General features: G+C 35.6%; 1 protein-coding gene across 2 annotated transcripts in view; it reads right to left on the bottom strand.

Annotated features, from left to right (window-relative positions):
- Positions 1 to 24,830, bottom strand: part of PLXDC2 (plexin domain containing 2) — a 405,580-nt gene that overhangs the window by 52,731 nt on the left and 328,019 nt on the right. For both annotated transcript variants that reach the window (XM_065900422.1, XM_065900433.1), the window contains 3 exons: positions 13,265 to 13,325; positions 6,696 to 6,843; positions 5,226 to 5,264 (listed from right to left, as the gene is read on the bottom strand). In XM_065900422.1, coding sequence (XP_065756494.1) covers positions 5,226 to 5,264; positions 6,696 to 6,843; positions 13,265 to 13,325 — 248 coding nt within the window. The remainder of the gene's footprint in view (positions 1 to 5,225; positions 5,265 to 6,695; positions 6,844 to 13,264; positions 13,326 to 24,830) is intronic.

Genomic DNA, 24,830 nt, shown 5'->3' with positions numbered 1-24,830 from the left:
GAACTTTACGTGGGAATCACCTGAGGGTTTAAAAAGTATTGATGCCTGCATCCCAGCTCCCTAGGCTGAGATTTAAGTGGTATGGAGAACAGTCTGAGCACTGGGGTTTTATGAGCCAGAATAATAAAATTAGATGAGGATAACTGGATGATTCCCATGTACATGTAAAGTTGAAAACCACTACTCCGGACAAAATTTTAGGAGAGAAATTCTTAATCCTAGGGAACATTCAAAATAATATTCTGAAATATAAGAAATTTTCACTATTATGGCACATATACACTTTATTACAGAGTTAGTGCTATCATGAAAAGTAGCCAAACAGAGCAAAAGATAAAACCAAATGCCAAGATACTTTACAGTTTTAGAAACAGAAAGTGATAGATATTCAATAGTCTGTCAAAAGGTAATAACAGTTTCCCTTTGCTTACAAGACTGTGATCTATGGGAAAGAAGTAGATGAAAAAAAAATAGCAAGGGAAGGTAGGGAAACAAGTGAAAGATATGTTACTTTAATGATTTATGTATTAAAGTCAAAAAATAATTTGACTGAATGATAAATGAAACACTAGACACTTGATCAGTTGCTACAGACTAGGTAAAAAAATACAACCTTAGAGGTAGTCTAGTGAATAAGTCAGAATAATGTTCTAACATTTTATCTTTGGATGAAAAGTCTTATATGTTCAGAAATAGAAATCTAAATACAACAGCATCAGAATTTCGGCCATTCTGTAGTTCATTCAAAGTATTTCTGTATTAGCTCTTTGAAATCAATCCCTTTGCAGATTTTACCCCAGAATTAAGTTAATCATGTTCTGCAAACTGCTTAATGTAGTTATTTCAGCATCCCTTCGATGAAAACCCCAACTTCCGACTCAAGCACGCAGCCTTTCAGAATCCAAGACTTCCTAGCAATAAGAAGAAATGACAAACCAGTGCCGCCTGCATGACACAACAATTCTGTCTGGAGTGTCAATACTTTAAATATCATTAGCAGTTAAGAACTTACATTCAAATATATTTTTAAAAGAAACTTAATTTTATCAAAGGAAAGAACCTTCAGAGGAACCAAGAGAGAATGCAGTTTTTGGTACTCTGATACATCTCAGTCAACAAATTTTAAATAATAAAATCAAACACAGGATTTTAGAGCTTGAAATAATTTTAACATCTGCAGCGCAGCAGAATGGTACAACTCAATTTGCTAAATTGAGCTGAATCTGGTTGAAGATTTCATTTCTCAATTAAAAGGCTTTGCCGTTGATTCAACTTGCAAACCTTTTTCAGCCAGCCCTAAATATACTTTTATCCAGTTTGCATCTTGAAGACATTTACATTTCTATTTAGTTGGTGAGTGTCATTTGGAAGCAACTAATTAAATGCCAAAGAAGGCATTCAATAGCTGTACCGCTAAAATACATAGCTAGGTAATTCCTTAAAAATGCGACTCTTAAAAAAGCTTTCGCCAGAATTTGAAAACCCAAGGAAGGTGTAGTTTTAAGTGCTTATAACCATTATCCACAGAAATACATATATTTAAGGAATACTTTCTAGGAACCCCTTAATGGAGAATTAAACCTGAATTTCTCGAGAAACATAGAAGGTTGAAAGAACTTAGTTTTTGATCATAAACACAGAGTAGCCCTGTAGTTTGCAGAACACATCCCAGTGCTTCAGACACGACTCAATGACACAGGAGAATGAATGCACTGTTTTCCAAAGAAAGGTTAAAATGGAAACTAATGCATAATTACACGGGAAGAGGAAATTTCATTTCCAAATACTTCTAAGTATAATCAGTTATAGTAGGTGTGAGTAAAACTCCTTACAGCCGCATCTCCCCTGTAAAGCTTCTAAGAGGCCTCAACTGCAAGGGAGCAGCCATGCTGTGAGGCCGCCAAGGACCTGGGATCCACATCCAGACTAAATAAATTCACATCCCAGCTCTGCCACGTACCAGCCAGGTAAACTTACTTTTCTGTACCTTCGTTTCCTCAGCTATAAAATGGAAATACAAATAGGACCAATTACAGGGGTATTGTGTGAATTAAATGAGTTAATATACGTACAGCATTTGGAACTGTGCTTGGAACATAGGAAAGAGTGTCTTTCATCTTCTTTTCTCTTTTCTTCCCCCCTCCTCCCCCCCTCCTTCTCCTCCTTCATTTCTTCCTCCTACTTCCTCCTCCTCCGCTCCAGTCCTTCACATAAATAAGGGAGCAGAAATGATACTTAATTAGACATCTGTATCACTCGAAACTTAATATTATAAACATGCGAGTAGGAATATTTCAGTTGGAGATAAAATGCTATCTTTATATTAGTTCTGCTGAGTTTTTGTATTCAGCCATTTACCATGGTAAATCAATGCTATATCTTACTAAGGGGACCTGCACTCCTTAGGAATCATTCTCTTTTTTTAGATTTTTTCAGTTTCTTTTCTCCAAACTATTTACAGAGCCTAGAATTTTCACTCAACTCTGAAGGCTAATAAAATTTCTCCAATCAAACGACTAGCCTGAAATTTGCAGAGGCTCTACCTAGACCTAATCTAAATGTAGCAGGAAACACAATGCACGACAGATTTATCAAGAGTGATTTAGCAGACTGGAACTCAGTTTGCGTCCTGTGAATGAGAATCCCTGTCGTGTCTCTTTGGTGTCCAGCTGCACAGAAGTATTTTATGTTTTCATATCAAAGATGAAGGAAAATCTCCTGGAAAGTGAATATATAATCATGTCAGCTATGGATTCCACTAAGAAAATCAACTACTTTAACTCAAAGAAATATCCCAGGAAGACTCAGAGCCAAGGTAATCCAATATCTAAAGAAGATGATGTATGTAAAGGCAGAGTCTAGCTACACATTGACTGCTTTGAAAAATGTCACCCTCTTTTCTAGAAAATACAGACCTCTAAATTAAAATGGTTTTAAGAACAGCCAATTAAATCGAGAAAGAAAATGTGCTGAATTTCTTTGAATACATAGCAATTTATAAAAAGGTCTTAGCTTGCATTGAAAAGAATTCTCAATAAATGTGAGAAAACATTTAAATTAGGCATCCTTTTTCATTATTACCTCAATCTTGCAAAAATGTTAAGCTGGAGGGGGGAGGAGGAGAACGATGCTGAATTCTGTTTTCAACGGAATTCGTTTTAATTAACGAACGAAGTTGGATTTAAATTGGCAATCCTTCCTACATCTCCATATTCCATAAAATAAAAAGCAATGACAGCAGGTTATCTTAATAAAGTCGCTGTAAAAAGTAATGTGTGATATCCCTTAAGTACTCTTCGACAGGAACATTTGTCTTAACACTGGTCAGGTTGGTCTGCTCTAACTGCACTTTTAGGAAAAGTGCTTTATAAACAAACCTAGCTGTGAAAAGAGTTCCAATGTATAGACATGTTTAAGTCTTATTGTGATAGTTTGGAATTCTGATGGGTACCTGATGCATATTAATGATCTAAATATCACCTGAAAACCCAACAGTCAACTTTTCTAGTATGACAGAAAAGAGGAAACGTCCTCCATTTCAATCTTGGAATTTACTTAACTTGATGTCTCAGCATCATAAGATAGTTTTAATGCATTGCGTTAAGAAAATCTTCAAAGTTTTATGATTCCTTGCTGCATTAAACAAAACTAGGGATTTTCCTTGAGATAGTTGGTAATATTCTAGAAAACTATTTTGCAAAATGCATTCCACAAAACATTAAGTCATTGAGATGCTATTTGTAAAAAGTTTTTATGACCAAATAGCAGAGAAATGCCAGGTGCTAAATCTTTATTACCATCTTGAAATTTCTTTAGAATCTATGCTCTCTGAAAGCAGGGAATTTGTCTAAACCTTTTTCACTACCATAGCAGCAAGCATGTAACAATCCCTTGCAATTAGCAGGCACTAGGCAGGAATAAATGAATGAATTCACGAGCGAACAGTAAAAGTTTTAAACAGTTTTCCAGAAAATAAATCTCTTTCATTTTCTTTCACCCAGAGTATCTCATACCTATTTGATCACATGAATCCTTTGTTCTTTCTGTTAGCATTATGGAATATTTTAGTCATATTAAAGAAAAAAAAAAGAAAAGACAGCAGGAGAATAATATAACAAACACACATGTAACCACTACCCATGTTAAGAATTAAATGTAACAAATACAACAGAAGCCTCTGGGTACCCCTCCTCCATTTCATTCATCTCATACTATATACCCTCTCTCAAAATGAGGTAACCCCAACATGAAGACTTAGGTTCACTAACATCCTGCTCTGAGAAATTTTGAACTAGGGGATTGCTAAAGTCCCTTCAAGCACCAAGATTTTATTTCTAGCGTGTATATGTGGCAAATGGTCATCTGTTAAGCTATCCACTTACTGCATTAATACAATAATGAATAAGAAATTAATGAAATAAAACACTTTGCTACAGAAGCAAGACAAGGGACAAACGATGTAATAATGATATATATGAAGAGGCTAAGCGGCTTCTCTTTTAAGTGGACTGATCTAAAGATACAGACATACATATATAGTAACCTAAGACAACACAGAAGTAATTGTTACTTGACCTAGACTGAGTAATTTAGGAACTATTCTCTACAGTTACAGAGAAAAACATCCCTAACAATGTATATATTGGATTCTGACTTAGGATTTCATCTGGGGCTGCAAAAGTGAAATTGTGTCTAGGTCAGTATCACAGTGTACCCACGTTTACGGAAGAGGTGCTGCTAAGAAGAGGAAACCCCCTTCCTGAGCTGAATAAACGATTACTAATAACACATCTCTTTTATGAAATCCAGCATTCTATGATAGAGCCGCACATATAAATATGAAGTAACATAATTTAATAGGAAAAGAACTATTTTTAAATTTTTAGTCAATATCGTTCAAAGCCTTGATAGTCACATGTGCAACTAATAAACCTAGGACGACGGCGACAAGGCACAGCAAGGTGTGTGGATAAATTTTCACTTTATAATTGGTCATTGGTGTCTTGTAGTTTTACAGGCAAATACAAAGATTAGAATTTCATTCCACTATTGAAACAATTTGACTTTTCAAGCCAACTGCTGAATTCTTCCTATGTTACATGCCAGCAGGGAAAGAAATATAACCTTACTCTATATTTAGAAGTTCACAAGTCCCTTCCATATTTAAATAGATGAAATAGATTAGTATCTAAAAACTTTTATAAAAGAAAAAAATCAGTTCCTACCTCCATTATCTTTTAGATGTAGAGCTATCTTGGTATCATCTGGAAGAGAAAAGTCAAAGTTATAACAGAAAAAATTTTAAGGTGCACAAATCTTAAGATCAGTAATTGTCTACCAATGCCTTAACTATAACAGGAATAGCTTTTGATATTTTACTGAGTAAATTTCTATGGCAGTGAGAGCAGGTCGCAGGTTATATGATGTAATACTAAACTTTCTTACTGAAATTGCAAGATGGAGACTTCAGTAAATTATTATATGACTCTTAAGAGCTGTGAGAAAAGTACACTGTTGTAATTTTAACTTAAAATACATTTATTTTAATTTTCTAAAATGATTTATTGTAATTAGACTCTACAGTCTTCATTTTAAAAATCAAAATCAAGAAAATTCCAAGTTAATTGGAATAGTAAATATTCGTCTGTATTTACAAATTCAACTTCAAAAGTTAAGTGCTTACTTATCGCTAACAAATATGACCAAAATCATATACGAAAAGATCTTGTCCTATGTGAACAAAATGTAGAATGTGCTTTTTTATATTTCAGTGGTATATTTCATTCTAAAGGATAGGATTCAAATTACAAAAATACTTTTCTCAGGCTATATAACAACCCACAATAAGATGGATTAAAATATAACATTGGTTTTAAAAGCAATAAAATAATTTAGCAGCTAGCTATCCTCCACCTCACTTTATCACTTTATTCCAGTTAACTTTTAATATCCAATTAAATTTCAATGAAAAGATTCAAGTTTAATTTAATATCTTATTTAAATGAAAGCAAGGTTTATGAAAGTAAACAAATAAGACCATGTTTTCCCCCTTAAAGCTTACTCTTGGCCAAGCGGTCTCACATTTCTCCCTAGTGGTACCTTTCAGAATCGATGGTAAACAAATTTAGGCTAATATACCTTCTTCCCCCAATGAGTTGTGCTCATGCATTAATGTTCTCTAGTATTTTTGCCTTTCCTGGTAAAGGAAATGTTTTTCAAGTACAATTTCTGTGTCATACACAGTGCCTCTCTACAGGTTATAGACCAGCATATTTTATTGACTGTATCCAGGCAAATATTAATAGAATTGCATATAAGTAGGATTACCTAGTGTTCAGAATCCAAAATCAATGGACATTTTCTGTGCATTTTGCCTTTCTATCCTGTGACTAAAATGTTGATTGCCGTTATTACAAAGTTTAGCAATATGAAAGGAAGTCTTTATTTCTTTTCTAAGGAGGACTAGTAGCCAGGATCACTCTGAAAGACTACATCTCAATAAAAGGCATCCATACATTAACAAGAACCCAGCACATATTTTTATTCCATAATAATTTTGTCTTTTCCCTTTCAGACATCCCTACGAAATCCAGTTTGCCAAAGAATAACTTTCTCCCTGGAGAGCTTCTCCAGTGCATGTCAACACAGTGAGTTTTCCCTCCTTCAGTAATAAAGCAAAAGTATCTCCAGGGCACCTTCTGTGGGCAGGCTGGTGGGCAGCCGGGGTGTCGCTGCTCTTCTGGTGGTCGTCAGGACCCTGAATTGTGTGCTCGTTGCTCGTATGGTGGTGGTTTGAGTAGAACGTTCCACTGGCTCTGTGGTGTCACAGAGCTTCTCTTTTGACTGGTAAGAGAAACAAAGGGGAAGACAATTTGAGTGATCATACATATGTTTTAAAATTATATCAAAGAAGTTGGGCTGTAAAGCACAAAAGCCTCTCAAATAAAGATGAGGAATGCATTATTTTTGTACAGGACTACAGTTATAGATTTTACTAACGTATAAAGTATATAAAGTAGACAAGAGAAAACAATTGAATGTTAGAAAGCATTTCCATCTTTAGATACTTGGATTCCACCATTTCTGCTGTTAACCTTTCATACTACTTTTTATCTTAACCTAAATTTTATGTCAGTATATTTATAAAAGACATGATGGGAAACGTTCACACTAGAAGAAAAACATGTGCATAAAGATAAGGTTTAAAACATGCTTACCTGTGTGAAGAGAGAATGTATTCCATTCGCATGAAATTGGTAATGTTAAATTTTAAAAATGTGGTAACTGCCCCATACTACTTTATTGTTTGAAAAATAATCCACCACAGGATGAACGGATATTTAAAATTAAAATTTTGTTTTTCCTTTATGAAATATTCAAAACCACCCAAGCAAAGGACTGAACAGCACTCAGGTAATCACTTAGTCTATCTTCTCCTTAGCAGAGCTACATGAGGAAAAGGTGCATATTGTATTGTTCATTTATAGCCCACAGAATAAATAATATGACATTTACCAGTAACAATCTCCAACATGCAAACTTTCATGGTTTAGAAGTTGGCGTTTCTCCCTACCTCTTTGTGCTTCAAAGGACTCCATCCCTCTGGTGGGCCTTGAGTAGAAGATAACTATTCTGTACATGGATGGTACTTACCCACATTTGAAAATTATTATTGAATAAACACCTTTCTTAAACTTCTCTTGTCATTAGTGAAGTACAATTCACCATACTGCTGGCTCAGGAAGAGCTCCAAAGATGGCTTCCTTGTCACTAAGTAAATATGATACAGCTTATCCCCTCCTTCAACATCCTAGCGGCCCATTCAATTCCCCAAACTTTAGTTCCTGCATCTTCTCAGCTCAGTGATCTCATGATCTCTTGCTTGACTCCAGTTTCGTTATCATCCTCATACCCTGGACCTTCCCTGTGGTTGGGAATGCTTTAGTTCTGAAATCATAAATTCAGTTGTCCTATTTTCAGTCTATCCATGTAGCTGTTCACTCACATACTTCTTATCCTGTGATTATGCAGAAAGCCCAAGCACAATGATTTTCTCCCATTAGTCTCCTTTTTCCCATCACTTCAACCTCTCTTTTCAGTACCTTTAAGCATGTTGCCTTTTTCTTTTTTCCACAACACCTTCTTAGAAAATCTGCAGCACTGAATATCGTAAAAACTCTGCCTTTTCCATGCCTGAGCTGGAGAACAATCCTATAGCCTCCCACTGGGAGCTCCACAAACTTACTTCCTGCATGCCCAGCGGGGGCCTTCTGTGCTGCCTGGCAATACTGCCCTGCTTTGCTAATCTCCTCTCAGATTATCCTCAGTATCAATTTCAAACCCTCTCCACTCTACTTAGAACTGCCATCCCATAATGCCTCTACCAATTTTATCCTTGGGCTCACTTTTTATTTCTTTGATAAGAATCATCAGCAAGAACTCTTTAAATTTATTTACAAATCACCATCCTTACTTGAACCTGACCTGTCCTTCCCCCTGTTAGGATGGATGGGGTCTATGGTACACAGCTGTTCTCTCAACCTCTACTCTGGCCCAGCTCAGCCCACCTTCTCAGGTACTGTGAACCTGCTCATCTGACCCCCTCCTTGCTCTTCAATATTTCATCTCTAATTCCCTCCTGCCTTGTTATCGGCAGCACTTAAACATACTCAAGCATGTCCAATCTTATTTTAAAAACTCTGTCTTCATTCTTCTCCACATGCACCCCAACATCATCCTGCTTTTCCTTCCATTCAGTCAGAATTCCAGAAAGACTGATCAGCCTAGGGCTTCTCAGACTCCCACAAACTTGTTTTTACCCAGTCCAACTTAATTGAAACTCTCATACCAATGTTTTTAAATATCTCCTTAGCTACTAAGTCTTCCACGTACACTCTTGCTACCTCATTAGCACTGGGCACAGTCTGTCCACTTTCTAGTCTTGGATTCTGTGACACACACTCATCCGTTTTCTGATACCTGTCTAACAACTCCATCTCCATTTCCTTCTGTCCCTTAAGTGTTGGTGGTTCTTATGCATCTTTCCTGGCCTGTCTTTTCTCTATATGCACCGTCACTAGCAATCTCCTCCATACCTATGATTTCAATTAACATCTTTATGTTAATTATGCATAAATCTCTATCTTCAGTCTACATTCTTCTCTTGAATTTTAGGCCCAAATATTTATCTATTGGCTTACATGCATGTGGATATCACAGACATCTCAGGCTCAGTAAGTCTAAGATGGAACTTGTCACACATTATTCTCCTCCTGTGGTTCTATTCTCAAAAACATTATTATCAATCACTGTAATGTTTAAGCTAAAATCCCGAACTTGTTTTGCTTATGGCAGTAAAGGCAGACCACAGACCTTAAACGGTCCTCCTGTCACAATACAAGTGGATTCTGGATAAGACACGAATTTTAAAGCATTACTAGGATTTTCGGGAAGTAAAGAAAATCTCTGAGGGGGCCTTTCTTTTGCCTCTCCCACAAAACAGAATAAAGCAAAAGCTGTGTGCTATAAAGAAAGTAGGAACAATATACATTAGGCAAAGTAAAAACACACGGTTTGCGCTGAGGGTAAAAATGTCAAAAATTAATTATGCCCTAAGGAGATCAAGCCTTCTACCAGCAGTAGATGAGGGAGATAAATCCAAACCTCTCCTCCCCATATTAAGGCAGGAACACATGGTGTCCCCTAAAAGCCCTTAGGTTCCCATCATCAAAACTTCTTTGGTGAAAGCATCACCTATTTACATTCTAGGGATTCCCATGGAATAAGATCAAACAAAGGCACTTCTAATTAAAGGACCGAGAAACACAGAAAGAGAAAGAGTAGTCTGACAAAGAGCCAGCAAAAACAAAGAACAACATAATTAGACTAGCAAAACCTTTTACATAGTAGGGGCATCAAATATGGAATATATAAAAATTATATATGAAATATTTAAAGAAATGAAAAGTAAAATTTAAAAATGAACTAGTATCACAGACTATAAAAATGACTTGGCGGGTCTTCCCTGGTGGCACAGTGGTTGAGAGTCCGCCTGCCGATGCAGGGGACACAGGTTCATGCCCCGGTCCGGGAGGATCCCACGTGCCGCGGAGCGGCTGGGCCCGTGAGCCATGGCCACTGAGCCTGCGTGTCTGGAACCTGTGCTCCACAACGGGAGGGGCCACAGCAGTGAGAGGCCCGCAGATTTAATAAAGATTTAAATTTTAGAAATGAAAAATATATTTGTGGAATTACTACCTTAATGGACAGGTTCGACAGCAGATTAAACAAAAGGAAGAGAGAATTAATAAACTGGCAAATAGATCTGAAGGAATCCCCCCCAGGATACAGCATAGAGAAATAAGAAAATAGATGATATAAAGGAGAGGTTACAAGATACAATGAAATGATGAGAAGGTCCTATTCTCCAAAGAGCTCAGAAGGTAAAAATAAAGAGAATGAAGACAGTCTGACTGAATAGTATATTTATCACATGTCCGGAATTTTCACCATAATCTTCTTTGCTGTAAATATCTTTGTCACATGCCTTTTTGCTGAAAATATTTTTGTCACATAACTAATTGTCTGTAAGGCAATTTTGCCATAGAAGATAAAATACTTGGCTGATGGTTTGGTTTGATATACACAATACAAAAATCATGACAGATGGTGATGATCTGCCCCAAGAGTTGGTTTCTTCTTTTGAAACACACTACATGGGAGGAGAAAGAGGCCGAGGGCCTTGAAGGCACAGAAGTGAAACCGTGTTTCCCACAGAACTTTGTAATGTCTGTCAATGGACATGTGACAAAATGCTAAGAACAAACAACAGTGCAGAGGCTTTCACAACACAGTACAAAGCTCAGTTATAAACATGCTTCCCAGTATTTGGAAATTAATACTTTTCTTAAAGAAGGAAGACATTTTAGTGAAAATTGGGATGCTGAACACGGAGACAAATCAATAAACAACAAAAGAATGTAATATGATGAGCAAAGACTTGGAAGGCAAGTGCTTAGGTGCAACCCACAGAATAAAGTCAGTTATTTGCACAGTATTGTCATGAGTCTACACGCACGTTGAATGTATTCAGATATTTTGTATTTTGCAATAAAGTCTTTTTAATTTTGTTACTCATTTTTCATGTTTCGTTACGCCCTTTCTAACGTCTCTCTTTTATTTTTCGTTGTTTTATCTTTTACGGCAAAACTGTCTTATGGCCAATTACTTATGCAGCAAAAATGCCTGTGGCAAAGATGTTTATGGTAAAGAAGCTTATGGTGGAAATACCTAGAACCCATTTATCAAACTTCATACCCAAGCAATAAGAAGACACACATCCTTATTGAGCACATGAAGATCATTTGTACAAATTACTCATTCGCTATTCCATTAAAAGTTCCAACCAATTTTAAAGAATCAGTATCATATAGAATGTGACCTCTGACAATTCAATTAGGTAAGAAATCAATCATAAAAAGATGAAATTTAAAATGGAGAAAAGACAGCCTCTTCAATAAGTGGTGCTGGGAAAACTGGACAGCTACATGTAAAAGAATGAAATTAGAACACTCCCTAACACCTTACACAAAAATAAACTCCAAATGGATTAAAGACCTAAATGTAAGACCAGACACTATAAAACTCTTAGAGGAAAACATAGGAAAAACACTCTTTGACATAAACCACAGCAAGATCTTTTTTGACCCACCTCCTAGAGTAATGAAAATAAAAACAAAAATAAACAAATGGGACTTAATGAAACTTAAAAGCTTTTGCACAGCAAAGGAAACCATAAACAAGATGAAAAGACAACCGTCAGAATGGGAGAAAATATTTGCAAATGAAACAACAGACAAAGGATTAATCTCCAAAATATACAAACAACTCATGGGGCTCAGTACCAAAAAACCAAACAATCCAATTAAAAAATGGGCGGAAGACCTAAATAGACATTTCACCAAAGAAGACATATAGATGGCCAAGAGGCACATGAAAAGATGCTCAACATCACTAATTATTGGAGAAATGCAAATCAAAACTCAGAATGGCCATTATCAAAAAATCTAGAAACAATAAATGCTGGTAAGGGTGTGGTGAAAAGGGAACACTTCTGCACTGTTGGTGGGAATGTAAATTGATGCAACCACTATGGAGAACAGTATGGAGGTCCCTTAAAAAACTAAAAATAGAACTACCATATGACCCAGCCATCCCACTACTGGGCATATACCCTGAGAAAACCATAATTCAAAAAGAGTCATGTACCACAGTGTTCATTGCAGCACTACTTACAATAGCTAGGACATGGAGGCAACCTAAGTGTCCTTTGACAGATGAATGGATAAAGAAGATGTGGCACATATATACAATGGAATATTACTCAGCCGTAAGAAACAAAATTGAGTTATTTGTAGTGAGGTGGGTGGACCTAGAGTCTTTCATACAGACTGAAGTAAGTCAGAAAGAGAAAAACAAATACCGTTAACGCATATATATGGAATCTAAAAAAAAACAAAAATGGTACTGATGAACCTAGTGGCAGGGCAAGAATAAAGACGTAGACATAGAGAATAGACTTGAGGACATGGGGTGGGAGGGGGAAGCTGGGACGAAGTGAGAGAGTGGCATGGACATATACACACTACCAAATGTAAAATAGATAGCTAGTGGGAAGCAGCAGCATAGCTCAGGGAAATCAGCTTGGTGAGGCTCAAGAGGGAGGGGATATGGAGATATATGTGTGCATATGGCTGATTCACTTTGTTGTACAACAGAAACTAACACAGTACTGTGAAGCAATTATACTCCAATAAAGATCTATTAAAAAAAATAATAAAAATTTAAAAATAAAGTAAAAAATAAAATTTCCATAATTCAGAAATGTGATATAATTCACAATCCAATGTAAATTCAGTAAGAATATTGACAAGATTGATTGACTGATTGATTGATTACAGATCTTGTAAGTTGAGTCTAAAATTTATATGAAGAACAAAAGCCCCAAAGTCGTCAAAACGCTTGTGAAGATGAAAAAGTAAAGAGGTTTGTTCTATAAACAACAATAACAGCTCTGACCTCATAGGATGGGTATGAGAATAAATTGAGATAATACATGTCGAGTTAAACTCAGCATCTGGTACATATAAGGGCTCAGTAACTGATGGCCCTTTTTATTAAATTAGATACCATTTTCATTAAGTTGCAGCAACAATACATGACAGCTTGGCCCCAACAATCTTGTCATAATAAAGCACATGTGTACCTCTTCAGGGCATCCGCTGTCCACCCAGTCCTGCCGATGGCGATCAAATCCACTGGAACATCTTCAGAGAGGGCCAGGTTGCAGATCAGAAAAGAAAGTATGGGGTGCAGAGTGGGGGTAGAAATTAAAAGAAAAAGATCGGTAAGTAGTTAATTCTAAAATCTGCACAACATAACCTTTCTTCTATAGAACTGTTAGCTGGAGCAGTGGAGAAGCATTTACGGAGGTCTGCATAACGGCCTACTCCTTAGGTAATCGTACTGTTATGGTTGCACGTGGCAACAAATCACGCCACTGAGGCTCACTGCACAGGGCAGAACACCTGGATGCCCACGCAAAGGTGAGACTGTAGCTATTCTATGAAGTTGGCTTTTCTTTTCCTCATACATATGTATTTTTCATCATCACAACGTGTGGATAAAATCTTTTGCAGGTATTTTTCAGATCTTTTTCTTTGTTTTAGTTAAATTTTAAAATTTAAGACCTGCAGTCGCACAGACTCTTTCCCTATTGTGCAGTAACAGCTTAGTAACTCAGCGGGTTTGGGGTGTTCAAACCCACACATTCCAAAGAAAGAACTGGCCCTTGCCCAGCTCCTGGGAGATCACTTCTAATCCCCTGGAATATCCTGCCTGATAAAAGTGTCTTTGTATATCTTGGGTCTTGGGCTATGTTATGTTAGATCATACTAACAATATGATTTATGGTGAATGTCTGTCTTTATTCGCCTGGAGCCCTGGGCCATGTTGCATCAGTTTGACCCCTGGGGGCACTGGAGATGAGAGATAAAGTTAGTCATGCAGAATTTCGTACCTACGTGATGGCCCTCAGTAAAAATCCTGGACGGTGATGAGCTTGGATAAGCTTCCTTGAGTGGCAATACTTGGTGTGTGTTTTCACAAATAGTTGCTGGGAGAATTATGGGCCAACTCCACTGTGGGAGGATGACCGGAAGCCGTGCCTGGTCACTGCTGGACTCTGCCCTACGTTCCTTCCCTTTGCTGATTTTATTCTGTATCCCTTTGCTGTAATAAATGGCAACCTTGAGCATAACAGCTTTGCTGAGTTCTGTGAGTCCTTGTAGTGAATCAGTGAAGTTGAGTGTGTTCCTGTGGATCGCTACCAGCGCTACGATTAGGTCATGTCTAAAAGGTCAAATTCAGCAAGCACTGGGTTGATGAGATTTTGCTCACTCCCACTCTCTTTCTTGACTCAAATCATTTTCTGCCCCCCCTACCTATCCAGCTACAGTTCATTCACTTTTCAAGACCCAGAGATTACTACCCAGAGCCCGTTTGGATAAAGCGTCATCATTGCTGTGATCATCTCTCACTTTACCATTTAACTTTTCTCGTTTATATAAAATTTCATGGCTTTATGTCTTATTTACCAAACTTGATTGTGAACATTTTAAAGTTAGGGCCAGTGTTATATTTGATCATACCTAGTATATCTGACATATGATTTCTTTTTCATATTAGAAACTTTAAATATTTTTACCAGTTTATGAAAATTAAGGATTTGCACTGTCCCTGAATTTTAGTATATTAATACATATACTTATATATAATATATATGAATCCATATGAATAAATATCAATCTAAATAGATATTTATCTTTTTTCAAAATAAATGGAGGCTTTTTGTCACAGTTTCTTAGAGGCTGTTCAACTTTAGTCTTATTTTTCTTAGAGTGCTACTTTACAAATTTTTTTTTCACTTGTTTTGCAATGAATCTACATGATGATTTTTTATAAGAATCCCTGCCAGAGATCAGGTACCATGGCATGAATGAACACAATTTAATTCAAGTGGAATGTGAAAACAACTCGACTGTCAACAAAAAAGACCATATTTATCATTCTGCCCGGACATGATCTGTTAGAGCTCAGCTATTTTATACCTACCATCTGTGTTGAACAAGCTTAAGTGTGGAATAAACATCAGTGTGTGATCTGGCATCCCGAGTTTGAGAGTCCCCAGTTGGTCAAGGCTATCTCTGGTTACCCAAAGAGATTCTGCCGTTTAGAGTCCAATTCTAGATGAATTAGATGGATGTTGCCTCTTTTTTCTTTTTCTTCCCTTCAAGTTTACTTAAATATTGAAAAGTATACTGACATTCTCTTCTGCAAGATGGGAATATATCGATTTTCTACAAAGAATATATTTTGGGAGCCATCTGACAAGTTATTACATGCAACAGATAATTTTTAAAATGCAGTTTGTCTTTACTTACTCGATTCTAGATGTATTCAAAGCCAGTGGGAAATAGCAACTTTCAGCTTATATTATAACAAGACAGCACCAAATCTTAAATTTATGAGTCAATTTTATCTTAAGTAATTAGTCCCTTAAATTATTACATTAATCCCAGAGAAAAGTACAGAAACACCGCAGTTTGCTTGAGTTATTAAATAATCTCTCAATTATAGTGTGTGAAATTAGGTTCTACTGAAAATATGTAATTCAATTAACTAATCCATTCACTTATTTATTCACACTGCAGCTTACTAACTGCTAGGGTGGGAAGGATTGAGAATGGCAAAACACAAATAAGGTTTGGTTTGAAAAATTCATATATTTTTGTACCTTACAGAGCCTTAAAAAATTAACACAACAGAACCCTGCTTTTTCAGCATTTTATTTTATAACCCAGTAGTTTAAATAACATCGAAAACCTATTATAAATGAAAGTGTGTGTGTGTGTGTGTGCGCGTGTGTTGTATAAATCATTAAGAAAAGCTACCTTTCTATTATTTCTGAATTCTAAATAAACAAAAAATCACTTTTGAGAACACCTTCCTCTCTCCACTGAGCTGCTGTGTCGTTTTTCTAAAACATCACGACACTAACCATGGCATACTCCAGAATGTTGATTTCCAGTGTTCTCAGAGAGGCTCTCCTGACCTGGAATCACCTGGTGTTCCTGCTGAAATGCAAATTCCTGGATCTAACTGGATAAGATTCTCCCACAACCTGGGCCCAGTAATTTTCACTGTAAACAGGTGCCCCAGGTGATCCTCACCACACTGAAATGGGAAAACCACTGACTTCCTGTAAGCTATGGCAATACTGCAGGCCCCTTCACACTCCACCAGCCCATCTCCTGCACCTATTACACCTCCCTGAAAGTGTACTCCTTCAGTCTCTGCCTTTGAACACGCTATTACATATGTCTGGAATACCTTCCTTGTCTCCAATTAGTAAACTCAAGACTTACCTCCTCCCAGCAGCATTTCCTTTTCCTCTCACCCAGAAGAGTTAGCACACCTTTTTCAATGCCTCTCAATACCAAGTGCTGGTGTTTATTATTACTTGGTTGCTTTCAAGCTTCTTGTACTCACAAGACTTTGGAGGGAACATGGTTCAAATGAAGATTCTGGGCTGAAACTGCTTGAGTTACAATTTTGGCTTGGGCACCAAATACGTATGTGATCTTAGGCAAGTTATTTTTCCTATCTAAGCTCATTTCCTCATCTATAAAACGAGGTAAGGGAGGTTAGGTAAGGATTAAAAGTAGACTGTTGTATAGTCAACATTTAGTAAATATCAGCTGTTTTTAATACCTAAGGAATGTCTTTGTAGAATGTATGTAGCAAGGTTGACAACTGTTGAAAATGAGTAAGTAGGACTTCAACTGTATAGATAGGATTTAGAAAATGTTTAGGAATTAATGCTGTGTCCCATGTTAATGTGAAATGTGTTTTACACTTAAAGTCCCTTATCATCATATTTGGGAATTAGTATTACAGAATCTTGTGAGTGAAAATCTAAGTTGCTTTCAAATATGAAGCACATCTTTATTCAATATTTATAGATAGAGGTTATGTGGTTTTGTAAATATTCCTTAAGAATTGATTTTGACAGTCTGAGCTCCTAACTACAATAGATTTCCAATGTTTTTATTTTCAAGTTATTCCCTTCTTCTCACTATTACCTAATTCAAAACGAATCATTAGAGAGCTCTACTTCCAGTTAATTGTATTATTTTCCACTCAGTTTCAATGGGATGTTGATTTCAAAGCCCTCAGGAGCCATATTAAGTGAACCCCATTTAATAAGGCAGCCTAGAAAAGAATTCTCCTAGCTTGCAGCGTCTATCCAATCATGAGATTAAAGCATAAATCTTGTCACATCTCTAACTTACCTGTTTTGTGGAAAGGGTTTTAGAAATAAAACTTATTTTGCAAAGGTAATATATACAGATGAAGAAAACAGAGTAAATGTTAAAATACATACACAAGGATTAAAAATGAAGTCCATGTCTTTCTACACAATTGAACATGTGTCATTTCACCAGTGAGATGAAACATCTACAAAAGAAAATTTAGGAGAAAAACTTCACAGAATCCCGAGACCCAGTTAGGAATTAGTTTGGAGATCGGGGGTCAGCATGTTTTTTGTAAAGAACAAGGTAGTAAATACTTTAGACTTTGTAGGCTATATAGTTTCTGTCCTAACTGCTCACCTCTGCGGTTGTAGCTCAAAAGCAGCCACAGACAAATGCATAAAAAAATGGGTGTGGCTGCGTTTCAATAAAACTTTATTTACAAAGCCAGGAAGTGGGTCCAATTTGGCCCACTTGCTGTAGTTTCCTGACCTAAAAATAAAGATCTTTAAAATTCTGAAGACTAGAATACCTCATCAAAGTGTCTGATGATTTAAATGGTCCTTGCAGCCTTGGGTGTACTTATTGGCATGCTATCTTAATGGAAAAATCAATTGCATATTTAGTAAGTTTTCTTGCCATGGTCTGCAAAAGTGTGAAAAATGATCCTCCAGCATCAAAAAAATGGAAAATGCTTAAAAAATGAAGTATTTTAGAAGAGAAACAAGTATAATGATAAACATCTGTGATTATAACTAACTAATAACATTTATCTTACCATGAGTCTGGAGCGTAAGATATGGCAAAATCAATTTGTTTTGAAATACTGAAAAAATTTCATTGGAAAGGTAGGTCATAAAATTTACAATGCTGATTACAATCATCATTATCAATAGAATATTAGAAAAAAATCATATCTCATTTCCCATATGGGGCATGCTTGTTCCTAATTGGCCTCAGGCATGAGATGGATGATTTTACTGCTAAAAACACTTCTCCTAAAATCAAGAAACTTGAGCTTAAAGTTTTTCAGAATTTTCATGCCTGAGCCACTCAGTACAAAGAGCTCTGGGAATGACAGGTGAATTTAAGCACACAGTAATCTATTACAGAGACAGTACTATAGGACAAATTATGAAATTTCACATCATTATAATATGCAAGGGTATGCAGCACGTTTTCTTTTAATAAAAGCTCTTGATATTAGTTGTAGCTCAGAATCATAATCCAATGCCAACAAGAAGAGTTAACTGCAGAACGCAGGAACTTTGCTTTGGAGATGAGTTTTGGATGGAAAACTGGGGTCAAATCATCTGATATCCAGAACCTTGTCATTTTACAGCTGTGGCATCTTGCAGAGCTGCAGGTTTTATAAAATAAAGGCTTAATTTTTCTTTAGATTTCTAGAATCTAGAGCAGCCCTAATATGTCTTTAAAAGTATAACACCAGGGTCTTTTATCCTTCCAATTCTTTTATCTCATTAAAAAAATTCACATCTTATTTCTCTTTCCTTCCAAACTATTGGTTAAAAAGATATTTTTTTAACTTTTTGGTTTTTATTTCCCCTATCTTTCAATGAAAAATATTTTCAAAAAGGAAAAAAAATTTTGTAATTGGCTTTCCATGCTGGAGTTCTTTCTTCCTCTGAGTGTCACCTCCTGATTACAGGTCTGTTTTCAGTTTTGGAATGTGTAAGGAAGGAAAGAATTGATGCTGGGAATGAAGCTATATTATTTAGGTTTATGTGGAAATAAGCTGATCTTTTCAAAAATCATTATGATTAAAAGGCATTACTGATGTTGGCAAAATATCCTCATTTATGCACTGTTAATACTTTAAGGGAGTGAAGGACATATAAAAGTAGACTTAGCTATGCCATGAAATAGTGATGCATAAAAACAGTCAGTTATACACTGGACAATCCAGTAAACTCATTTTAGGGCCAAATAATTAGTAATGGGCTGGCGCTGTGAACTTTCAGCATGTTTTAAACAGGGAGATGCTGACTCTACCCAGATGATTAGGTATCTGAGTACTTATTTTATACCTACATTAAAAAGTTTCTTAAAATACTACTTAGAAGGGGCAAGAGAATGAAGTATTCACCCATATGGAAACAGTTAAAAGCTATTTGATTCAAAAGACTTGGACTGACTTGTTGCAATACTAATCTCACAGTAAAATTCAACTGTTATCTTCGTTCTACCTAACTTTGACGTGCTGCTAGTGAATACTGAAATATGGCTCAGGGAATTTTAAATGATGCAAGTTTGGCTGTGTATTGACTTAAATAATCCTTCATTACAGAGCAGCATATAATCTCTGTATTTACAAGTTTAAGCCTGATGTTTGGACATTGTGGTCGTTATTTTTTAAAAACCAGCAGTAGATGAAATAGTTAAATATGAATTCCTCAACGACTTCCAGCTATGTGCTGACTCACCTGCATGAAGGGGATGTGACTGCATTAGCAATATGAAGTATGCAATTTCAGAAATCTTCCAATTCTATCAAAAACCAGATTACACCAATGTAGTTTCTCAAACTTTTTGAAATAAACCATATCAAGAAATATAGTTAACATCAAGTGTTTAGACATTTATATATCTGGTTATGTGTGTATGGTTGTGTGTTTGTGTATGCTGAAACTAAATATTTATTGTGATGTTTCTTTTTTTTTCTCTAAACATACAAATAAAGCACAGAGATATTTGTATTCCATTCTATTTCATTAACAAAAATGCTGGTTGCAACCCACTGGGTAATTGATAGCATGACCCTCCTGAATTGCAACCCTCAGTTTGAATAATACTATCCTAATAGTTTAAAATTTTAATCATATTTATGCTTTAAATAGTATTGCCTGGTTTGTAAAACAATCATTTTAATAGACAATTACAGAAAAGTATAAAAACAGAAATTAAAGTAGGTAATATCCCAACGCTAAGATACTGTAAGTTTTATTTTCCAACCAATCTTTACTTAACATATAATTATATATACTTATGTATTAATCAAACTGGAATCATAACATGTGATAACACTTTTCTACAGTTAATATGATAATCTGGGCATTTTTCCATGTCCATAAATATCCTTGAGAGTTAATTTTTAATGACAGCATATACTTCATTATATGGCTTGATAAAAATTTTATTGCATGCTATATAGGAAAGTTGTTAAAAGAGTAAATTCTGTGAGCTATCATAAAAGAAAATTTTTTTCCTTTTTTCTTTCCTTTTTTTGTATCTATATGAGAAGATGGATGTTAGCTTAACCTACTGTGGTAAACATTTCACAATATATGTAAATCAAACTATCATGCTGGAAGCCTTAAAATTATTTGATGTATGTCTATTATTTCTCAATAAAACTGGAAAAAATTATTCAACTTTTATATGAGCACACGTATGTTATTTTAACCCTTATAAAAATACATACCACCATTCTTTTTGCAACTTGATGGATTAAAAGTGACAGTCATGCTTTAATTAGCATTTCTTTATTACAGGTGAGGTGAAATGTTAAACCATGTTTATTGATAATTTGTATGTCTGTCTATATCTTTGAGTGTATATTCATTTCTTTTACTCATTTTATTCACTTGGGCTATTCTTTTTTTATAGTGTGTCTATAAAATAAGGCATTAAATTTCTGTTAAATATATCATCTGTCTGTAATTTGCCATTCAATTCAAAATGATTTTTTTTTTTGCCATACAGTGGTTTGTATCTTTACACTGTGAAGTTTTTCAACATTTTCTTCAAGATTCCTTTCTTTGCCTTTTGCTCAGAGAGGCCTCTGTTACATTGGCATTAAGTAAAATTTGGCATAATCTCTCCTAGTTAGTTCATTATTTCATCCTTTGCTTTCAATTCTTTAATCTACTCTAAATTTATTGTGGTATATGGCATGATGCTATAACCAAATCTAAAGAGACAAATTTTATTCAGATTGATGGCTAAGAGTCCCAGGATCTCTTAGCCATCCTTGAATAAGAGATCTTTAACCATCGTTTGGAATTGCATGTTTAATCACATAATAAACTCATATGCTAAGGTCTATTTCTGAAATTGTATAATCTTCCATCGATGGCCTTGTACAATTCCTATAATGATTTCATTATTACAGTTTTATCTAATGATTTATCTAAACTTAGTTTAAGTCTGCCTTCATTGAACCTATTTTACAATTTTTTCTTGAGTTGTCTCACTCTTTATTCTTCTCTGTGATTTTTATAATTATAGTCTGATGTCCAAATAATAATGTTATTGATGGAATTGATGTGGAAATAATTGACATCTTAATATATTCTAGCTTTCCATCCATTAAAATGTTTATTCAGGTGCCTCATCAAACTTTCATTATTTTCTTTACATGGAACCTACACATCATTACGTTTGTTAGTAACTATTTTATCTATTTTTGCTACTGTTAAGGAGCTTTAACCATTGCATTTTCTAAATGGTTATTTCTGACACGGAAAGCTATTGACTTCTGTGTATTTTGTATCTGATTCCTTTACTTACAAATAATAACTTTGCTTCTCCTTTCCAATAGTCATGTCTCTTATTTGTTTCTTTTCTCTGTGTGTTAACCAGAGTTAGAGAATTCTGGTACATAATAGTGGGAATCACACCCATGCCTTCTTCCTTATTTTAATGGGAATGTCTCTGGGGCATTAATGTTTAGTATATTTTTTCCACTGTTTGAAATAGTATTTGTTATCATGTTAATATGCATATTTCGATTTCAGTCTGCTAACATTTTTACTTGGAAAAAAATGTTGGATTTTATTAAATATATTCCCATCTATCAAGATGACTAAATGATTTTCAATACCAGTGCTATAAATGGCATTAATAGATTTCTTTAAACCAAACCATGTTTGTATTCATGGAGTAAATTCATCATTTGGCCATGTTTTAATTAGTTTGACTTTGTTAACTATAATGCAATATCTCTATGAATAATCTACAGCTAACATCCTACATAACGATGAAAGACTGAATGTTTTTCTCCTAAAATTCGAAACAAGACAAAATGGCTACTCTCACTACTTCTAATCAGCATCGTACTGTACAGTTAGAACCCAAGAAAGTGAAGCTTTGGCAAAATAATCAAATCGTTAACAGCTTCCTGCCTCTCATCTTCCTTGTATGAACGTAAAGTAAAATAAGTCAACTCATAGCTTAAGTGGCAAAAACAAGGCAGCCACAGCAGACTTTAGAAGAATTACTGAACTGCGGAGACTTATAACAACCCTCGTCAGAGATACAAAGTAATATTTGTTATGACGTTGGAAAGCTGAAAAGCTAATGACTTCAATACTACAATGACAAAGTCAGCCAGAACCCAAAGGATACCTTAGGGTCTAATGTCCAGAGATAAGTGGGTAAACTTTTTGAGTAGGGTGGAAATCATAAGTTACTAAAAAGACAAAAATTGCAGGTATTCCGCTTTTTGAGACACTGGGATTCGTATATATCACCAGACGAAACCAGACATCTCTGGTCATTGAGCCATCTGTCAATATAGTCAGCTTAAGAAATGATCTGTTCTAGGATTTCCAGAAGAGGGTAGCCGCTGGGGCTTAGGTGAAACTGAGACACAAACAACAATAAAGACTCAGCATTTTCATTTGCTTTCTACCAACTCCTTTTCAAATTTCTAACATACTTAGTTTGCTTGCCTTCTGTTTTATTGAAGCCCCTTTTACCATTCCATCTGACTCACCTCTTCTATGAGACTTAACCCAGGCTGTGCTCCCAGGGAAGGGTCCTCTCATGGAGGGTTACCCTTCTCCCAAGTGCAACCTCCAATCAAGATTACAGTGCCCAGCTTGAGAATAGAACGTTTACTATATGTTAAAAGGTATACAATTAGAGATGAATACTAAGTCTTCAGTTTACCAAAGGCTATTACCATTTAAAATCAAACTTGTTATCCCAACCGTATGGATAAAGTATTCCTTCACTGACTGATCTTAAATATGGCTTTGGCAACTTGCCAGAATCTGGCTGCGAACACATTTTAACAGTTTGGTTTCTTATTTATGAAAGATTTCAACTCCTTTAGAAACACCATAATTCTTCAAAGAACATATATGGTAATCTGAGGCTGCGGTATGGTAACTGAAGGCAGACTATTACAATTAAATAGATAGTTCATTTTGTTTCTTCAAATTATATACACATGAATAAGATGTTACATAGTTTTTATCTTAGAAAAAGGAAGATTATATTTATTGGTAATTATTCCTAACAGCAAAATTAATCATTTTTGTAGCTTTTAGAATATTTGTGTAAAGTGAGTATTCCATTTAAAAAACAATGGTCTTTTCCCACCTAAGTGTGCAACTTCTGGAGTCCTGTATTTGGGCAGCATTCTAGCACATTCTGAAGAATCTGGGAGCACAGCACATTGTGTCACATTAGAAAAGAGAACTCCGCTTGCCACACTCAACTCCCTTTCTGAATTCGGGCACCAAGAGCAATGGAGTCTCTAGACTTAAATGAATCATTAACTTGATTAATAATTTCAACACGCTATTGGGGCACTGCCAGCGAAAAACAAAACAAAACATCATCTCACTTACTATGGGTATAATGAGGAAAAGAAAAGGAAGGAAGTGGAGGTTACTGACGTCATTCGATCGTGTAGTAGTTGATATGTGTTCAATAACTGTCAGTTATGTAATTCTCACCCAAATCTGGCAGTATTCCTTACATGTATTCCCATTTGACTACTGCAAAAAATTGAGGCTGAATTATTTAGTGGAAAGAGCCTAAGCTTCAGAATTGCAAACATAAAATTAGGTTCAGGTCTCGACTCTGCCATTGATTGATGTGATCCACCTCCAAGTTATTACTGGAGATTACGGGGTGAGATCTATGGTGAGTTATTGTTGGAGATTCAGTTTCTGTAAATTGGAGATTGTAAAATCTACCTTCACTGGGTGAGGATTAAATGAGGTAATATAGATGAAGTACCCTTCCAGTGTCTGACATAGTGAGTGCTCAATAAGTATGTTATTTTATGCTTTCTTACCATCCACAGCACCTAGCACAGGTCGAAAAATGCCTATTGGGAAAAAAACATATTGTAACCTTACCAGTTATTGATATAACTGAAAATCTATAAAATATCCTTCAAGTACTGACCCAGCTTCTTTAGCCACAAAAGTTAGGTATATAAAACAAAGAGGAGAAATCTTTTCTTTTTGATGAATGAATTCTTCCAGAATCTAAAAATTCATTGCCCAGCATTCAACTTTGCTATTTTGGTAGAACAGAAGTGAGAGTTGAGTCCTCAGGGAAAGAAAAAAAAAATTCTCCCTCATGGCTGTGAGCCACTGAAGCAAACACCCAGTTATATAAATAAAACCCCTGGACATTTCCGGATTCTGATTTTTGACACCCTTTCTTAAAACTTCTTGATTTCAGACCAAATATTAT

This window comes from Phocoena phocoena, chromosome 2, assembly GCF_963924675.1.
Source record: "Phocoena phocoena chromosome 2, mPhoPho1.1, whole genome shotgun sequence".
Classification (NCBI taxonomy): Eukaryota; Metazoa; Chordata; class Mammalia; order Artiodactyla; family Phocoenidae; genus Phocoena; species Phocoena phocoena.
This window is presented reverse-complemented; position numbering and strand designations above follow the sequence as displayed.